This window comes from Microcaecilia unicolor, chromosome 6 (genome assembly GCF_901765095.1).
Source record: "Microcaecilia unicolor chromosome 6, aMicUni1.1, whole genome shotgun sequence".
In the NCBI taxonomy this organism is placed as follows: domain Eukaryota; kingdom Metazoa; phylum Chordata; class Amphibia; order Gymnophiona; family Siphonopidae; genus Microcaecilia; species Microcaecilia unicolor.
Genome location: NC_044036.1, coordinates 287,180,477 through 287,199,968, shown reverse-complemented (window position 1 = coordinate 287,199,968; position 19,492 = coordinate 287,180,477). Strand labels below are relative to the sequence as shown.

The following is a 19,492-nucleotide window of genomic DNA, read 5'->3' as shown; positions in this document are numbered from 1 at the left end:
ACCTAGCAACAGATTGCCTCCCGCCCTTCTTGCCCAAAGACCTTCAGGGCTCAGATTTCTGAGGCTGGAGGGGGACCTTCCAAGTTTCCTCAGTAATCACAGAGGTGTGATATTCAGACAAAGAGCTAGCTCCACATTCTTTGGCTCACTCTGATGTCTTGCTTGAAGGTTAAACGTTCACAGGTTTGTCAACACAAAACATTTTTTTTTTCTCTCTCTGACCCTTTAGCTGCTGGTTTCATTTACTGATGACCCAAAAAAAGGGGGGGGGGCTGCTCTCGAGCAGGAGAGGACAATAGGACAGTGCTTTTGACTAAAGGCTCATTAAGCTTTCGTGCATCTACCTCTTAATGGCTCTCTGGAATGTGACCCATTGCTAGCACAGTCTTCTCAAAGCTTTGGTTTTGAAAACTCTGCAAATCCACACAACTAAGTCCTTCTGATAAATGCTTTTAAACTTTAAACAGTCCAATGTTGCTTCCTTTAGCTGCAAGTTCACTTAAATGCATTTCAATTAACATAGGCAGTGCTAGCAGAGTCACTGATTTCTTTAAACACAGTGCAGATGGCTGTTTTAATTCTGGTTTTATACTTTGCTTACTGGCGAGCCAGATGAGAAGGGGTCCCTTCTGTGCAGGAGAGGGTATTTAAATTAATCACTATCAAGAATGCAGGCAGACACTGGATTCAGTTTAAACCTCCACGATTTTCTGCTTCTTTCACAAGCTCCACTTATCTAGTAAATGCATTTTAACTTTAACAGATCATCCAACATTGCTTTCCTTATGGCTTCACTAGAATGCAGATCCAGACAATGCTCAGTTACTGATTTTCCTTTTCTTTTCACACACTTGACCCTTCTGTTCTCTTAAAGGCACAGTTGTCCTGCTCCAAACTTTCCTCACAGCTATTCAGTTATAATGCTGGATTTTTTACTGTCATGACTCTCGGGGCTTGATAATAAGAAGCCCCAATATCATGGAGCATAACCCTGGCGCAGCAATCACCTGAAGTCTCTATTATTTTGTAAAGTCTCTTTTATTAAATAAATCACAGATAATTTACTCACAGATAGATGTTCAGGATACAGAGACTTCTGAATCTGGAGGCTGTGGGAGGTGGAGATCTGAAGAGAGGTAGTTGTATTGCAGGGGGAGGGGAAAGTAGTTGAACAGGTAGAAATAGTCCAAAGCTGGGTGACTGCAATATGCAATATCTCATTTGGAAGAAGATATTTACAGGGTAAAAAATCCAGGTTCGTTACAGGGAGTGCGAGGGCTTAGACGTTACAGGGATTTTCAGCAGGACAGAGCTGTCTGGAGCGAGATGGTGGTGGGCTCCATGCCCTGGCTATAATGGAGGAAGAAGCCCCACATGGCTGAAAGCAGGGTTGCCAGGTGGAAAATTTTTTTCCAGCCCACTGGAGCCCAAAAAACAGCCCAAAAACCGCCCAAACACAAACCCCGCCCCTGACACCCCACCCCCGCGTCATCACCCCCGCCCCCGCCGTCATAAACCCCGCCCCCGCCATCACCGGCCCCGCCTCCCACGTCACCGGCCCCGCCTCCCCGTCATCGGCCCCGCCTCTCACGTCATCGGCCCCGCCTCCCCGTCATCGGCCCCGCCTCCCCGTCATCGGCCCCGCCTCCTACGTCATCGGCCCCGCCTCCCACGTCACTAACCCCGCCCAAAACGTCATTAATCCCACCCAAAAACGTCACTAACCCCGCCCCCCCGCGGCCGAAAAAACCGCCCGAAGCACAAAAACCAGCCCAAAAAACCGCAACCCGCCGCGGGCAAAAATTTCCCGCGGCGGGTTGCGGAAAACCGCCCAATTGGGCGGTAAAACCGCCCACCTGGCAACACTGGCTGAAAGGACAAGGAAGTGGTGGGGCTTCATACAGGGAGGAGCAGACAGAGACCAATGGGGGACAGAGCCTGCTATCGGATAGCAAGGGGTAGTCCTAGAGATAGGAGGGAAAGGTCATACCTGGCTGACCTCTGATAGTAAGACTGAACAGGAAGACAAAAGATCCAAGCTTGGCAGAGGGAGAGGGAGAGAGAGAAGGTCTGAGCAGCCTCACAACCAGTGATAGCAGTTCTTACACAGCCAAACAAGTGTGGTTGCATTGCCTGTGAACTACATTACCCACAGTGCATTGCTCATATATCTTTACAATGAGAGACTGCAGCAGCGAAAGTTCTTAGAAATGAGAATAACAGTAAAGACATTACTCACATTTTAGGATCACGTTATGAACTAGTGCAAGGCTGTCAGGGAACAGAACAGCCGCGCGCCGGTCAGCGTCGTTGGTTTCCATGCTCCCTCTGCCCAGGAACCTGTTCCGGGGCAGAGGGAGCATGGAAACCAATGACGCTGACCGGCGCGCGGCACCCCCCCAGCGGCGTGCACCCGGGGGGGTTTTTCACCGGGATTGGGGGGTGTCCCTTCGGCGGGGGGGCGGGGCGCATCGGCCATCCGCCCCGGGTGTGAACGCCCCTCGGAACGCCACTGACTATCATACCATTTTATTGGACTTAATACATTTTTCAATTAGTCAAGATCGGGAGGCGGGGCTGGTGGTTGGGAGGCGGGGATGGTGCTGGGCAGACTTATACGGTCTGTGCCAGTGCCGGTGGTTGGGAGGTGAGGATAGTGCTGGGCAGACTTATACGGTCTGTGTCAGAGCCGGTGGTTGGGAGGAGGGGCTGGTGGTTGGGAGGCGGGGATAGTGCTGGGCAGACTTATATGGTCTGTGCCCTGAAGAGCACAGGTACAAATCAAAGTAGGGTATACACAAAAAGCAGCAAATATGAGTTATTTTGTTGGGCAGACTGGATGGACCGTGCAGGTCTTTTTCTGCCGTCATCTACTATGTTACTATGTTAATTAGCTTTCAGAGGCTTTTGTTATACAGTCCTGTCTTGACCTGAGCAAGGAGGTTTTGGTCTCCAAAAGTAGTCAAAAATATATTAAAACTAGTAAAAAAAGGCCCGTTTCTGACAGAAATGAAATGGGCGCTAGCAAGGTTTTCCTCTGAGTGTGTATGTTTGAGAGGGAGTATGTCAAAGAGAGAATGAGAGAGAAACAGTGTGTTTGTGTGAGAGAGAGAGTGTCTGTGTGTGTGAGACTGTGTGTGTGTGAGACAGAGAGATAGAGTGTGATAGACAGAGAGTGTGTCAGAGAGAGTGTATGTGAAAGACAGTGAGTGTGTGCCCCCCTCTCGCAGGGCCCCCCTCCCCACCCCCACCTCCCTGGTCTCAGGACCCCCTCCCCACCTCCCTCTCCCCTGCTCCCCCTCTCGTAGGGCCCCCCTCCCCACCCCCACCTCTCTGGTCTCAGGACCCCCTCCCCACCTCCCTCTCCCCTGCCCCCCTCTTGCAGGGCCACCTCCCCACCTCCACCTTTCTGGTCTCAGGACCCCCTCCCCAACTCCCTCTCCCCTGCCCCCCCTTCCAGCCATCCATGTTCAGCGACCCTTCTCTCTCCCTGCCCCCCTGCAGCCACCCATGTCCAGCGACCCTCCCGTACCCCCCGCGCATCAAACCCCTTTGCCACCCACAGCTGCCACTGGTAACGCTTTCCAGCCGCTGCTGCTTCTCCTGGAGGCGAGAGGAGAAGCGGCTGCAGAGCCGACAGCCAATGCCTGTTGGCTGTCTGCGGTGGCGCACTTGATGTTTAAAAACATTTATGGCTTTTTTTCTTTTTGTAGCGGCCACTGCTGCTCAACAGGAGAAGCAGCAGCACCTAGACAGCGTTACCAGTGGCAGCTGCAGGTGGCGAGGGGGTTGATGTGCTTTGGGGGGGGGGGGGCTTGGGTGATGCGCCGAGAGGGTGTTTGTGCGGCGCACTCACAGTTGATTCCCAGGCAGGGGGAGGAGTAGGGAAACATGTTTTCCTACTCCTCCCCCTGCCTGGGAATCAGCTGTGAGTGACGTCAGCCTGGATACGGAGCCTAGCTCAGCAACTCCAGGAGCCATGGACACAGACAGCTACTTTAGAACGTTGGTGGTGAGAATTATTATATAGGATTAGTCCAATAAAAAGATATCACCTTGTTTCCATTTTCTATTAATATTTACTGTCTATTAACACAGCTACCACAGTACTTTATCCTAAACTAAAAATAAAATTACTTTTTCTACCTTGATTGTCTGGCCATTTACTTTTTCTAATTCTATTGCTCCCAGTCTCTGGTTTCTGCTTTCCTTGTCTTCTATCTTGCCAGGATTTCCTGACCAAAATTGAAGAAAGCTGAAAGGAAAAGGAAGAGAGAAAAATGACAAATACACACAGTCATTTACTGTGTGTATTTGTCATTTTTTCTCTCTTCCTTTTCCTTTCAGCTTTCTTCAAATTATTTTTCTGCCTCTGTCCAGATTTAATTCTCTCTTACCATTTAGTCTTTAATTTCACTCTTTTTACTGTGTCTACCTACAGCTTTCCATCTCTTCCCCTCTACTTGGCTCTCCTATTCTACTTCCTCTTAATGCCCAGTCTCTCACTACCTTTTTCTTCCTCCCTCCCATCCAGCATCTGACTTTTCTTTCCCCTCTTCCATCCAGCATCTGTCCTCTTTCTGTGCCCTTTCCAACCTGCTTCTGTCCTCTTTGTCTCCGACCTTTCCATTGGGCAGCTGCCCTCTTTTATCCAGCTTCTGCCCTCTTTCTCTCCCTTCTTCTATCTAGCAACTGCCCTCTTTCTCTAGTATCCAGCATTTGCAATCTCTCTATCCCTTCCATTGTCTGCCCTCTTTATTCCTCCATCCATCTAGCGTCTTCTCTCCCCCATCCTGCATCTGTTCTCTTTCATTCCCCCTTCTATCCAGCTTCTGCCCTCTTTCTTGCCCCCATTCTATACAGTAGCTGCCCTGACTCTCTCCCCTTACATTGAGCAACAGCCTTCTTTCTCTCCCTTTCTATCCATCTGCTCTCTTTCATCCAACATGTACCCTCTAGCTCTCCCCCTTCCATCTCGTGTCTTCTCACTCCCCCATCTAGCAACTACCTTCTTTCTCTTCCCCATTCTATCCTGCTTCTGCCCTCTTTCTCTCCCCTTCCACCAGGCATCTGCCCTTTCTATTTCCTACTTCCATCCAGCATTTGCCTTCTCTCCCCACTTCCATCTAACATGTGCTCTCTCTTCCTCTCTCTCTCTCTCCACTTCCATCCAGCACTTGCTCTCTCTCCCCCCCCCCCCCACTTCCATCCAGCATTTTCCCATCTCTCTCTCTCCCTTTTATCCAACATCTGCCCTCTTTCTTTCCCCTTCCATCCATTGTGTGCGCCCTTTATCTCTCCCTCTTCCATCAATTACCTTCTCACTCTCCCATCCAGCATATGCCTTCTTTCTCTCCTCCTATCAGGCATCTGCTCTTTCTCGCCCTCTTCTATCCAGCATTTACCCTCTCTCTTCTCACTTCCATCCAGCATTTGGTTTCACTCTCCCCCTTCTATTCAACATGTGCCCTCTTTCTTTACCCCTTCCATCCAGGTGTGCCCTCTTTCTCTCCCCCCTTCTATCCAGTGTGTGACTTCTTTCTCTCCCCCTTCCATCCAGTGTCTTTCCGCTCCCCTCTATCCAGCACCTGTCCCCTTTCTCCCCACTTCTATTCAGTATCTGCCCCTCCCCCTTCCACCCAGCACCTGCCCATTCTCTCCTCCCGTTCCATCCAGTGTCTGTTCTCCTCTCTGTCTTCCCCCTTCTGCTGCTACCCCCAATGCTACTGCTTCTTTAAACCAACAGCGGCAAATGTAAGTACATCCATTGCGTGGGTGCACTATGCAAAGGCGCAGCTGCTGGCCTTGCTCCCTTTGATGTCACTTCCTGTTCCAGGGCACAGCCCTGCGTGATGGGTGTATTTTTGTTTGCTGCTGCCGGTTTAAGGAAGCAGCAGCGCTGGGGGTGACAGCTGCAGGGAGAGGGGAATATCCCATGCTGCATGGCAGAACAGTGGAAGGAGAGGTAGAAATTTTGGGGGTGCCGTGATACCAGTGGTTCCCACCATCAGTGGTGTAGCCAAGGGTGGGCCCAGGCCCACCCAGTAACAGTACACCAATGATGTGACTGGCAGGAATCCCCAAGCCCCACCAGTCAAAAACTCCCAACAACTGTCCCTCCTGCATACCTTGTAAATAGCAGATCTTCGCCTGCAGTGAGCAGCAACTGATACATACTGCTCTCACCAGCCTCACAGCCTTCCCTCTGATGTATTCCTGCTATTTAAAAGGTATGCGGGGAAGGGGGGATGTTTGAGACACCATATGGCAGGCAGGCGAGAGAGAGAGAGGGAGAGACCCATCTTGGGCTCAGGCCCACCCAAAATTGGGTGCCTGGCTACGCCCCTGCCCCCCCATGCAGGGTGTACCCCCTGCATTTACCACATGTTACAATTTTCAAGTGCATGCACGTTATTAAAAGGGCCCCTAAACCTATTAAACATAAATCAACTTACCAACTTAACCAAAACACAAAGGGCAGAAAAACAAGACTAAAAGCCAGATACTTTCTGTTCCCAAGTGCATTTATTCCTGCAATAAAAAAAAACACAAATTCAATTTCATTATGACCAGGTTACTTATCACCACTTTGTAAAAGAGCCACCGTCCCCAGGAACCTAACTCCCAGCCGCAGAGGAGGAGATGAAGAGCTGCTGCCCCAGGAACCCAACTCCCAGCAGCACAGGAGGAGGACAAGAGTCACTGCCCCCATGAACCCAACTTCAGCAGCAGAGGAAGAGGACAAGAGTCACTGGCCCCAGGAATCCAACTCCCAGCAGCAGAGGAAGAGGAGAAGAGTTGCTGCCCCAGGAACCCAACCCCTAGCAGCACAGGAAGAGAAAAGTAACGGCCCCATGGAATCCAACTCCCAGCAGCAGAGAAGGAGGAAAAGAGCTGCCACCCCCAGGAACCCAACTCTCTGCAGCAGAGGAAGAAAAGAAGAGCTGCTGTCCTTAGGAACTCAACTCCCAGCAACATAGGAGGAGGAAACAAGTCACTTCCCACAGGAACCCAACTCCCAGCAACATAGGAGGAGGAAACGAGTCACGTCCCACAGGAACCCAACTCCCAGAAGCACAGGAGGAGAACAAGAGTCACTGCCCCCATGAACCCAACTTCAGCAGCAGAGGAAGAGGAGAAGAGTTGCTGCCCCAGGAACCCAACCCCTAGCAGCACAGGAAGAGAAAAGTAACGGCCCCATGGAATCCAACTCCCAGCAACAGAGAAGGAGGAAAAGAGCTGCCACCCCCAGGAACCCAACTCTCTGCAGCAGAGGAAGAAAAGAAGAGCTGCTGTCCTTAGGAACTCAACTCCCAGCAACATAGGAGGAGGAAAAGAGTCACTTCCCACAGGAACCCAACTCCCAGAAGCACAGGAGGAGAAGAGCTGCTGCAAAAACTCCACTGGCTACCAGTACAATGCAGGGCTAATATTAAAACTTTATGGTTGATCTTCAAGGTACTTAAAGGAAATAGGCCAGAGTACTTGAAGAACAGGATCTCCCTCTATGCACTTCTAAAGTCAATAAGGTCCTCCCTAGGAATAACCCTAAGCACACCATCTTCAAAGAATATTTCACGACGTGATGCCCGCCAATAAGCCTTCTGGAAGGCACTTCCTGAAAGGCTTAACACAAGACCATCTGTATTTCAGGAAGCAGGTGAAAGCCTAGCTCTTCCCCCAAGCTTTTGACGGAAGAAGCAACTAACTTGATAATTACACACGCAAGGACTAACATCAGCTTATTGGAGCAGGATTGCTTATGACACATAACAGATAACACTTTTGATCACATCATGTGTAATGTTTTCCTAAGTTAGTCATGCTATAAAACTCCTATTCCTCTATCTTACCTGTGGTGTGGCTGTCTGCTGACACCAGATTTCTTAATAGCTAAACATTTTCTGGCTTCTTTCATATTTTTCTCTCTGTCTTACTTTAGTTTTGCTTTGAGACACCAAACACCAGTATTCTGTTATTGTGAGTTTACTGCACAAATTCTTATATATTTTTTGTAAATCCTATTTTTGTCTTGCTTTTGCCCTTTTCTACTATAGTCTATTAATAAACTGCTATATTAGACACTGACGTGTAAAAGACCTTTACTTTCTCTACTGGCTTTTAATAAATAAATAAAGAATTAGAGGTTGCTTCAGTTTTAATAAATAAAAGGATTAGGGATCGCTACAAGTCCAGGCTGTGATGTGGGTATGGAGGAGCAGGGCACATTTCCTGTTCCCTCTTAATTGCCAGTTAAATCACCCTCACAGTTCAATCCACAGAAGAAGTAACAGCAACGGGCAGGGGCGTAGCTGCTATGGGGCCACGGGGGCCAGGGCCCCTGTAGATTTGGCCCTGGACCCCGCCGCCAATGACCCTCTCAACCCCCCCTCCCGCCACCAACCCGCCATCGCCGTCTGCTACCTTTGCTAGCGGGGGACCCAAACCCCCACCAGCCGAAGTCTTCTTGCTTCATTTGGTTTCTGAGTCTGTCTGATGTCAGACTCACAGAAACAGAACGTTGCGTACATGCAGGACATCAGACAGACTCAGAAACCAAATGAAGCAAGAGGACTTCGGCTGGCGGGGGTTTGGGTCCCCCGCCAGCAAAGGTAGGCGACGTCACGGTGACGGCGGGCGAACCACAGTTGTTGGAGGTGGTTCTGGTGGGGGGTGTCAGCAATGGCGGGCGTCGGTGGCAATGGTGGCGTCGGCGGCAATTGCGGCCGGGGGGGGGGGGGCTAAAATATGCCCTCTCACAGCGTAGTCCAGATACGCCCCTGGCGACGGGTACACAGCAGATTAACAGATAAAAGTGATAAGTGGTGTGGAAATTTGTTATTTGAAAACAGTTGATTATAAAGTTGAAATGTAAGCAAAGAATCATTTGCCTGCATCGTAGCTGATTCACAGCTTGTCTCCTGGCTTTGATGGCCGGGAGGCCCAGATTATCAGATTGGGAAAGATCGTAGGTGCATCCTTCAACTAGAAATACATCCGAATCAACACAATCTTATCTAAATCTGCACTACCCAAGCTGCAAAGGACAAATATAAAACAACTTATGCATATAGTTTTTCCTACATAAGCACACAACTGTGGAACACATTACCAAAAGCCTTGAAAATGACGTTCAACCACCTAAAGTTCCGGAAATCACTAAAAACCAACCTGTTTAAAAGGGCATACCCTACCAATCCAACTTAAATGCCTAATCTCTGCAACACAACCAAACTAAAGCACGTAATGGACATAACACAACTCTTCCGTTCCCCGATTCCCTATTGTGACTGTGCCACATGAACTTGATCTTACCACATCACCCTGTATTTGTTCACACCGGAGCCTGCAAAGGCCTCTCCGGTACTATGTAAGCCACATTGAGCCTACAAATAGGTGGGAAAATGTGGGATACAAATGTAACAAAGAAATACATAAAATGAGCCAGTCCATATTGTCCAGTTAAAATCAACAAATGCTCATCTATTGTTTTCTCATACACAGCTCCCACAGGAAGAAACTCAAAGGTTTAAGGCAAATATAATAAGATCAGTGTCAAACCCAAACAAAACATTGTCCACCTTTCTTAGCAGCAAAAATCAATACAGTTCATTTCACTAAAAAGTCCTCCTTTTCTTGTCCCCAACTGGGGTTCAAAGCAGGACTCATATTAAGAAAGGCACCATTGTTGTGCTTCATTTGGCTGGCCTCCCCAAGAACAGCAACGCTAGCTTCCCAGCACTCCACACTGGGTAATGTTTCAAGAGAGCTCACCCTTAGTGCAGGTTCTTGGACTTCCCATGGTTCAAAAAGGATTTCAGTGGAGCTTTCCAACAGATGTCCCTATCTTTTCTAGCTTCCTTTTCCTTCAGGGGCCTTCCCATTGGGAATCTCAGCCCGATATCTGTTTCTGGCATGCAAGGAGCTGGATACTCTAGCTCTAGACATTACCTATCCATTCCCCCCTTCCCCTCACTCTCTAAGGAAGAGTTATTTTAGCTGGACTCTAACGGGATCAGCCTTTCTGTTCCTTGGTTGGAGGACAGGGATATGAACTCCAACTCCCATGATTCTTAGGCATTCTGCTCCCTCCCAGGTTGAAGCTAACTGCTTCCCAAGGTTGTATTGCAACTGCCCCTTTTGTATGGGGTTTCTAGCAGCTGACCATTTATCAGGTAAGAGAGTTTTGTTTTCCCTTTCTGGTGAGTGGTCCTGGCTCCTTGATGGCACCGGCTCCCCTTTACTCCTTCCTCTGCTCATAATGGACCCAATTCTATAAATGGCACCAAAACATCAGCACTGAAAAAATGAGCACTAAGCGCTGTTCTATAAACAGCACTCCCAAGTTGGGCACCATTTATAGAATAGCGCTTATTGCCGGGATCCTCACCAACTGAAATCTGGTGTAAATCCTCACTCCTAAATTAGGCACAGAGCAGCTGTATTCTGTAATAGTGCATGCAAATTCTTGGAATGCCCATGCCCCTTTTCAGATCCATGCGCAAGAATTTACGTTCGCATCTTTACAGAATAGCGCCTAGCAAGATGTGCACGTGAATTCTAATTTTTGCCAATCAGTACCAATAATTGATTTTTAGCACCCAATTATCAGGGCTTATTGGTTTGTTATTCTACAGAGGTGGCCGGTTCAAATCCCACTGCTGCTCCTTGTGATCTTGGGCAAGTCACTTAACCCTCCATTGCCTCAGGTACAAACTTAGATTGTGAGCCCTCCTGGGACAGAGAAATATCCAGAGTACCTGAATGCAACTCACCTTGAGCTACTACTGAAAAAGGTGTGAGCAAAAATCTAAATGAATAAATACTAAATTGTACATGGAAACTGGGCACATGCCCAAATTTCCACACGTAATTTTGAGCTCCATATACAGAATCTGGGAGTATGTGTCATCTGAGTCTAACAGGGCTTTACAGTCCCCTCCCTCTATGAGTCTGATTCAGGTTTCTCTTTGGCCCAGGAATTCCAAACCTATCCTACGGGTTCCCTGGCGATAATCCTGTAGTGAGAAGGCAATGGGGTTGTATTACTTACGACTATTATTCAATTCAATAGCTGCTGTGCCTTTATTCTAAGGGAATCAGTTTAGAGACATAAAGCTTGCCCATCTGAATTAACTGTACTAAAAGGAGCCTCATCCATGCTTCAGTATAAAGCCTAGCCACCCCCACAAAAGAATCAAACAACACTGGAGTAAATGGCTTACTCTGGGTTCTGGCAGGTTATTTTTTTTTTTAATTTTTGTTACATTTGTATCCTGCACTTTCCCACTCATGGCAGGCTCAATGCGGCTTACATGGGGCAATGGAGTGTTAAGTGACTTGCCCAGAGTCACAAGGAGCTGCCTGTGCCTGAAGTGGGAATTGAACTCAATTCCTCAGTTCCCCAGGACCAAAGTCCACCACCCTAACCACTAGGCCACTCCTTATGACCGTTTACATAGAAATAGTCTCCCAAAGGATACCCCTGAGTAATGCCTTCTCTGCCCCTGGAAAATAAGGGTAGTGCAGGAATAAAATCTGAAGTGAGTGAGCTCCACACTTACACCCATAACTTCAGCTCATACCTTGACTTATGGAATTATGTTTGTGCTATGCATTCCCCTCCTTAGCTGTTCCTTCCCACACTTCTGTTTATTACATCCTTATTATTTTTAGCTCTTCTTCCTTTAACTTGTTTTTTTGTAAACCACTATAATGCCTGTTGGTGATTGACAGTATAACAAATGTCATAAATAAAATAAATAAATGCAATTATAACCATGGGTTTTTAGCAGAAACACCTCTTCTCCCCCCCCCCCCCCTCCAAATGATATCCCTAAGTAAGATCTTCTCTGTCCTGAAAAATGAGATGCTCCAGCAATTAAATCTGAAGTGCGTTCAGTAAAAATAAATGAAACCCAATGTACCCAGTTTACCAGATATTCCTTAGACAACAACAGGAGAGCTCTACAAAATCCTGAGTGGTGTGGAGCAGGTGGAGGTGAATCGATTTTTCACCGATTCAAAAAGTACAAAGACCAGGGAGCACTCAATGAAATTGCATGGAAATACTTTTAAAACAAATAGGAGGAAATATTTTATTTTACTCAAAGAATAGTTCAGCTCTGGAACTTGTTGCCAGAGGATGTGGTAATGGCAGTTAGCATATCTGGGTTTAAAAAAGGTTTGGACAAGTTCTTGGAGGAAAAAATCTATGTTATTGAGAAGGGCATAAGGGAAGCCACTGCTTGCTCTGGGATTGGTAGCATGGAATGGTGCTCCTAATTGGGTTTCTGTACTTGTGACCTGGATTGGCCACTGCTGGAAGCAGGATATTGGGCTAGATGGACCATTGCTCTGACCCAGTATGGCTATTCTTATGTTCAAAATAAAAACAAAAATTAGTACCATTGAGAGACCCCATTATTAGAGGAATCAACTAGGGATTGCAGTTCACAAGAAAGAAAAAAAGGTTTAAGTGCTTCCCAGGATTCTCAGATAGCAGAAACACAAATCAAATGTTAGTGACATCAGAGAAGAAAGTAAGAATTATAAAACTGAAGTCATCCGGGAAAGGGAATGGGACTTGATATACTGCCTTTCTGTAGTTACAATCAAAGCAGTTTACAAATTATATGCAGGTACTTTTATTTTGTACCTGAGGCAATGGAGGGTTAGTTACATTGTTCTCTTTTTATTTACATATTGCTTCTGTGGCGATGTTATATTATATATATAGCAACCCTTTATGTGGATGTTATTCTCAGTGTAACATACATTCTTATGCTTTAGCTTTATAGAGTTTCCTTTGCAATTGTTTCCTTTTGATGTTTAGTTTTTGTACATTTCCAATTTATGGTTTATACTCTTTTTATTGGACTATTTCATTTTAATAAGATCTTCATGGTCCTTTATACACTGATTGGTTTTTCTCAGGTAGGTCATACTCTATAGGATGCACATTATATTAGTCATTATAATTGCCTCATGTTATTGGATTTGGGTTTGTCTGTGAAGTAGAAATTAAGTTTGTGACTCACCTATGTTATCAAAGCCTGTCTATAAAATGGCAAATTTTGCAGCATGTGCAAGAGTTACCCTATATGAAACACCTTAGCAGATGATCCTGTATTCATGCTATCGTTTTGTCAGTTTGAAGTATGAAATAAATCCTGTGATCTAGGGCAGGATCACTGACATCTAAGAGCTTTTGCATGATGCCTCCTATATGTAAATCTGTGTGGCACTTGCAGAAAAATCAGGAAGAGTTCTCTTATGTGCCCTGGATTAGAGATGTTCCTGTGTCAACTAACTGACAACAGTATTTCTGGCCCACCTGGAATTAGATAGATATCAAATCTCAATTATTTGAATTTGTTTTACAAGCAACTCTTTTGTTCCAAACACTTATTCATTTGAGGAGATTTAAACCTCCACCTTGAAGATGAATCTAGTGCTAATGTTATTGACCTTGAAAGCTTTTTAGACTCTTTGAATTTTATTATAGCTAACACTGTTCCCACTCATGAACATGGACGTTCTTCAGATATAATCCACTCTCTTCTGATCTTGTTTCCTTTTGCAGTTGGACTAGTGTTCCTTGGTCTGATCATTTCTTGTCTGAATTCACTCTAAATGTTTTTTTTTTTTAATAATTTTATCTCAGGTTCCGCCTCAGTCTGTAGTGTCTAAAAGAAGGGGTCAAATTAATGTTGACACTTTCTGGTCACGAGTTACTCCACTGCATAATTTAAAAGCTACGGTCCCACACATGATGCTTGCAGACTGGAACACTTCTGTTACCAATACCTTAAATGCCATTGCCCTTTTAACCATTAGAAAAGCCTCCAGGACTAAGAGTCCCCTTGGTATTCTCAACATGTACAGTCATTGAAGCAGAACTGTCCAAGCTAGAGCACTTTTGGCAAAGTCTGGTGACACGTCTGTCAAATTTTTATGGAAAGCACAATTAAAATGTTAAAACACATTAAGTTATTTCTGAAAATAAATGTTATTCTTTTTTTTTTTTTTTTTATAATTTACAAAATTGACATCAAGGATTAACTCTTGAATAGATAGTAACATCAAAAGAAATAGCCTTAAAGGATTTTTTTTTTAACATAAAATTCAACGATGTTACTCAAGTCCAATTATTCTAATTAGCTCTTCTCAGCTGGACCAAGGCAGGCTGTTCCGTCTTAGACCAAAGGAGTCAGAGTTTGTACAAGATTGAACACCCTGCCTTGGTCCAGCTGAAAAAAGCTAAGTAAGGGCTTCTTTTATGAAGCTGCGCTAGCAATTCCTGCATGGCAAATGAGAGGAAGCCCATTCATTTCCTATGAGCGTCCTCTCATTTGCTTTGGGGGAATCGCTAGTGTGGCTTTGTAATGAAGCCCTAAATCAGCTAGTTGCCAGTCTTCCCTAGGCTTCCCTTTAAGCCTGGTGAGGCTGCCTTCACTAAAGCATTCCATCCTAGTTTCCCTTTTCTTAAAGTGGGGACTAATGCACTATTATTCAAATCATCACTTCTTAACTGTGTGACTTGGCGACACCAGAAAACAACAAATCCTTAAAGGAAAAAAAAAACTCAGCACTGCTATTTTATCTCACACTAGGGAAAAAGTAACTAAGAGTGTGTTTTATGACAGTATACCACCTTGTGTGGTTTCCAAGAAATCTGTCAAATTAAAAATAATGCAAGAGTTGATGTCACTTCACCAGCTTGGTCCTCTTTACTTTCCCTTATTAGATTCAAAGGCAAATAATAACAATTAGAAATATTAGTACTGTCTAGAACATATATTAACAATATTTCCTCAGTAAATTCTCTGATGCCAACAACTAGCATACTGGAAAATTGAAAAATCGTAAATTTTAATTCTAAAATTATTCTCCAAATGTTTCTGGAGAACTAAATTTTCCTTTATCACAGGTGTTCTAGCTGCTTATAACATAGAGGTTTCAGACTCTAAAGATCAAAAGCTTGTCTCAGGTTTACATAATCCAGGAACAATTTCTTTCACCTTAAGGCCAATTTGCTGAGAAAATTCACAAAGCTGTGAGATCATGCCCTTTAGTTCTCATGGTGGTTCTCTTTAGTGGTCAGTGATTCAGATGTTTGGAGAGGCTAAAGTGAGGCAGGGCAGGGCTGGAGTGGGGTGTGTGACAGGCTGAGATAAAATAAGTATTTGGGTGAGGACAACAGTGTCAACAGTAAAGGAACAGTGAGGGCACTTTTGAACACAGCTTCCTCTTCTCACCTAGTACCTTTGTTACCAACGGTAATACGCACACTGAATACATCAGAGGGAATTATGTCCAAATAATAATAATCAAAGCAATCCACCAAATTAATAAGTAGAATCTTTGCAGTATCCTGGAAATAAATGCTGATACTTTAATGGGTAATGGGATTTGAAATACTGGAGATCTGTGACTAAACAGTCAGGCGTGGCTATGAAAGAGACTAGAATTTTTCGTCTAAAAGTTAAATTAATAAACTCCACAACACAAATTGTTTTCCGAAAACTCCATAGTCTCTGTAAGGTACTAAAAACTTCCAGAGGGGCGGTTGCGTTAGCCCGTAGTAAATTAAAAACAAACAAACAAAAAAGTTGGTGCCGTCTTAATAGATCCACGGATTTATTGGGACCTGAGACTGAAGTCCACAAGCAAAATGAACTCGTGTGCTGTAAGGCTTATACCCCAAATAATCAGTCTGTAAGGTGCTATCAGCCTCTGTGTCACAATACCATCGAATATATAGAAAAAAGGATTTCAGGTTCAACCTGGCAACAATCAAACTGAGGACCAGAGGATCAATCAACCAAACAAACAAAAGAAATGTATAGTTCCAAAGCAAGTTAACCCCTTAGCCTTAGACCGTTAAGAAAACGTAAAATTCTCGCCCAGACAAAAATAGTGCGCTGCTTATCAAAATCGCTTGATCCGCCATGATCCTTCCTGTGCGATCACTCTGCTGAAAGAATCCGCCTTCACAAAACACTACTTAGCCCCCAGCCTGTTTCTGAAGAATCGGACCACTAGAACAACACTGGGAAGCGATCTTGCGCGCTTCCATTGTATCCAAGGGCACAAAAGGCAACTTAAGGGCGCGTTGATTGAGAACGGGACCCGCAGTGTTGGCTTCAGGTATGCTTCTTTCTCGGAAAACACGCGTTTACTTCCCTGTTTCTGTAAAAAAAAAAAAAAAAATATATATATATATATATTTTTTTTTTTTTACAAAAAAACGAAAGGTGGTAGATGAGGGACTGGGACTAGGAATTCAAGAAAGCATAGGATCGAGCACGGAGGATCTCAGAGAAAAGGAAAGGATTGTAGAGTTTAAAAGTTGGTTTGAATGGACAGACTGGATAAGCTGTAGGTCTTTATATACCGATATTTTTCTGTTTATTTTAAAGATAGCTATGTAACAATTCAGATTAGAGACTGAAAAGAAATTGCTCCTCTATGCGTAGTGGAGTCAATATCTAGGTGAAATCTTTTGGTTATGATACATATAAAAAAATAATAATTTCAATATGGCACTTTGTACTACAAAAACATTATCCAGGGGACAGTAAATGAAATTAAACTGAAACATATTTAATGTCACCCTCACAACATTTACAAACGTTAAAAACATCATTTCATATGAAATTTTTTTTAACTATTAAGGTATTAATGAATAATATACATACGCTGATTTGTGTACATTTTTGAGAGATCCTTCCGTGACCAGGTTGGCAGTGAAACTGCCAGAGGAGATCTGCTCTGTCACTTGTGTTTCCAGCCCCAGGTTGGTTGGAGTTAGGATTGTCCCTATGGACAGATCTGTTGCTTGGTTGTATTTTTCATCTGCCCAAGTCTCAGTTGGTAGGCGTTTGCTGTGGGAAGATGATTACAGGTGCCAGATGTCCCCACAAGGCATAAAGGAGCAAGGTCTTAAAAGTATCAAAAGCCAGGGCAGCCTCCAAAGGGTGCAGAGCCCCTTGTCTTTAATACAGCATGGAAAAATACTGTTTCATTAATCTTATATTAGAAGAGTCAATAGACAAGAGGTAGGTGTGGTCTCTCTAGTGGATAAGATATCCTAGGTAGTCACACCTCCTTTTCATTTACATCAGGAAACAAACAAAAAGAAAATCTTGGTAATATAAACAGAAGGCCTGTGCAGTCTATGTAATCTGGTGTTACTGTATGATGATGATAGTAAGAAAAGTTTTGCAATTAGTAGAAATGCAGGTTGATTTCAGTTTTAGGCTTTATTTTGAGACTACTACTACTACTATTTAGCATTTCTATAGCGCTACAAGGCATACGCAGCGCTGCACAAACATAGAAGATAACTTCAGGTTTCAGAGCAGTAGCAAGGATTGCAGTTATCCAGTTAGGGGTGCCAGGTACATGCTGAAAATGTTCACTTCCAACTTGTTTCTGAGTTTGAACTTTTTTTTTTCTCTGCATGTCATTAAACAACTGATTTTCTTTTAATTTTCTGTCTTTTAGAGTGGGCTAAGGGCAGAAAGCTGGACTGTATGAAAAAGCCCAAGGTGTGAAAATTGCTGAAAGACTCAACAACAACCTTTGCTATGCTAATACCACTGACCCTGACAACTGGTAAAATCAATCATTTCAGCCTTGTTGGAGAAGCAATAGGAATAGTAGAAAACTTCAACCTGCTTGGATGAATAATCAATAATGAGAGACATCAAGCAGTCAAGAAATCCAATGATGTATTGCTCTTGGGAGAATGGCTTTGAAGAACCTAGAAAAGATCTTCAAGTTCAGATATGTATCTCTCCATACAAAGAACAATCCTAAACTTTCTTTAGGAACCCAAAATGACAAGACTTCAACTTTCATACTTTGGACACATCTTGCAAAGAGAGAGACATCAACTCATCATGCTTGGCAAGGTTGAAGGGCAATGCAAAAGGAGAATGGCAATGTGGTGGATCAATACAACAACAGCTATGGATGCCCCTCTTATCAACAATTAGCTGACTGAAGACCCAACACAGCTCAGTACAACTATCCATATGATTGCTATAAGTTGACATTGACTCAACAGCATGTAATAACATTTGAAGAATGCACACACTAAAGTGATGGTATTCACTTCCAGTTATGAAAGGCAAATCTCTCATGCACATTTATTAGAGACTAGTAAAAGAGGCCCGTTTCTGCCAGAAATGAAATGGGCGCTAGTTCCTCCCTCCCTCTCTCTCTCCTCCAAGTTCCAGCCCCCCTCCCCTCTGAGTTCCATGCTCCCCTCCCTCCCTCTCCTCTGAGTTCCAGGACCCCTCCCCTTCGAGTTCCAGGACCCCCCTCCCCTTTGAGTTCCAGGACCCCCTCCCTCCCCTCCAAGTTCCACCCCCCCCCTGTCCTCTGAGTTCCAAACCCCCACGCCTCCCTCCCTCTCTCTCTCTCTCCGAGTGCAAGCACGACCTGTCCTCCGGCAGCCCCTCACCTTCCTAAGTGCCGGCTGTAATTTAAAAATTCTTACCTTGGGGTCCGGCGTTAGCAGTGAAGGCAAGCGGCGCTTCAGACTGCCTTCCCATCTGTCTCAGCTCTGCCTCTGGTCCCGCCCTCATTTCCTGTTTCCAGAAGGGTGGGACCAGAGGCAGAGCTGAGACAGATGGGAAGGCAGTCTGAAGCGCCGCTCGCCTTCACTGCTAACGCCGGACCCCAAGGTAAGAATTTTTAAATTACAGCCGGCACTTAGGAAGGCGAGGGGCTGCCGGATGACAGGTCATGCTTGCACTCAGAGGGGGGCTGCAACTCGAAGGGGAGAGGGATCCTGCAACTCTGAGGGGAGGAGAGGGACGGAGGAGGAGAGGGGGGCAATTCTCTACTGACCTCCAACGTTCTGTGGCTGGCTGGTGCTGGCTTTCCTTCCCTCTTACTGATCCGCCCTCTGACGTCATCGCCAGGGCGGACCAATAGGAAGTGTGTTACGAACCCAGGCATCCAGATGGAGGTGCAAATTATTATATAGGATATATTGAAAACCTGGTCCTTTTTGCAGTCTTTGAGAAAAGGGAGAGAATGCTACATGACTAAAGGATCTACCAGGTTCCTAATCCTTACTGATTAACCTTGCTCCCCCCCCTTTTTTTTTGACAAAGGGTGCAACCCCCAAGGAGCTATCTCCCCTACCTTCTCTGCTAGGCTGTCAAAAGGGGTGGACAAGTAGGATGACTCTCCTGGATGCAAATCCCAGGAGAGTACCACACTACTTTAAGGAGATCTGTGTGGAAGCAAGTAAACCCAAAAGGAAAGGGGAAAGTTGCAGAAGCAACCCTTGCTCTGGGTTCTTTTTTTTTTTTTTCAACAAGTGTCTGCTCTATCCCTTGGAAGCACCCTAACTTACCAGACAGGGCCAGTCTTAGCAATTTGATGGGACCCCATCCTAGCCCTGCCCCACCCGCACCCTAGCTCTTTTTCACCGCATTTGTTAATACACTAGTGCAGTGATGGCGAATCT

The 19,492-nt window shown here is 45.2% G+C and overlaps 1 protein-coding gene across 2 annotated transcripts in view; it reads right to left on the bottom strand.

The window, feature by feature from the left end:
• Window positions 1–16,958, bottom strand: part of LOC115473097 (histo-blood group ABO system transferase-like) — an 81,300-nt gene extending 64,342 nt beyond the window's left edge. For both annotated transcript variants that reach the window (XM_030207749.1, XM_030207750.1), the window contains exons 1-2: window positions 16,704–16,958; window positions 6,456–6,531 (exon numbers count right to left, since the gene is read on the bottom strand). In XM_030207749.1, the coding sequence (XP_030063609.1) occupies window positions 6,456–6,531; window positions 16,704–16,719 (92 nt within the window). In that variant the 5' untranslated portion in view covers window positions 16,720–16,958. The remainder of the gene's footprint in view (window positions 1–6,455; window positions 6,532–16,703) is intronic.
• Window positions 16,959–19,492: the final 2,534 nt, after the last annotated feature.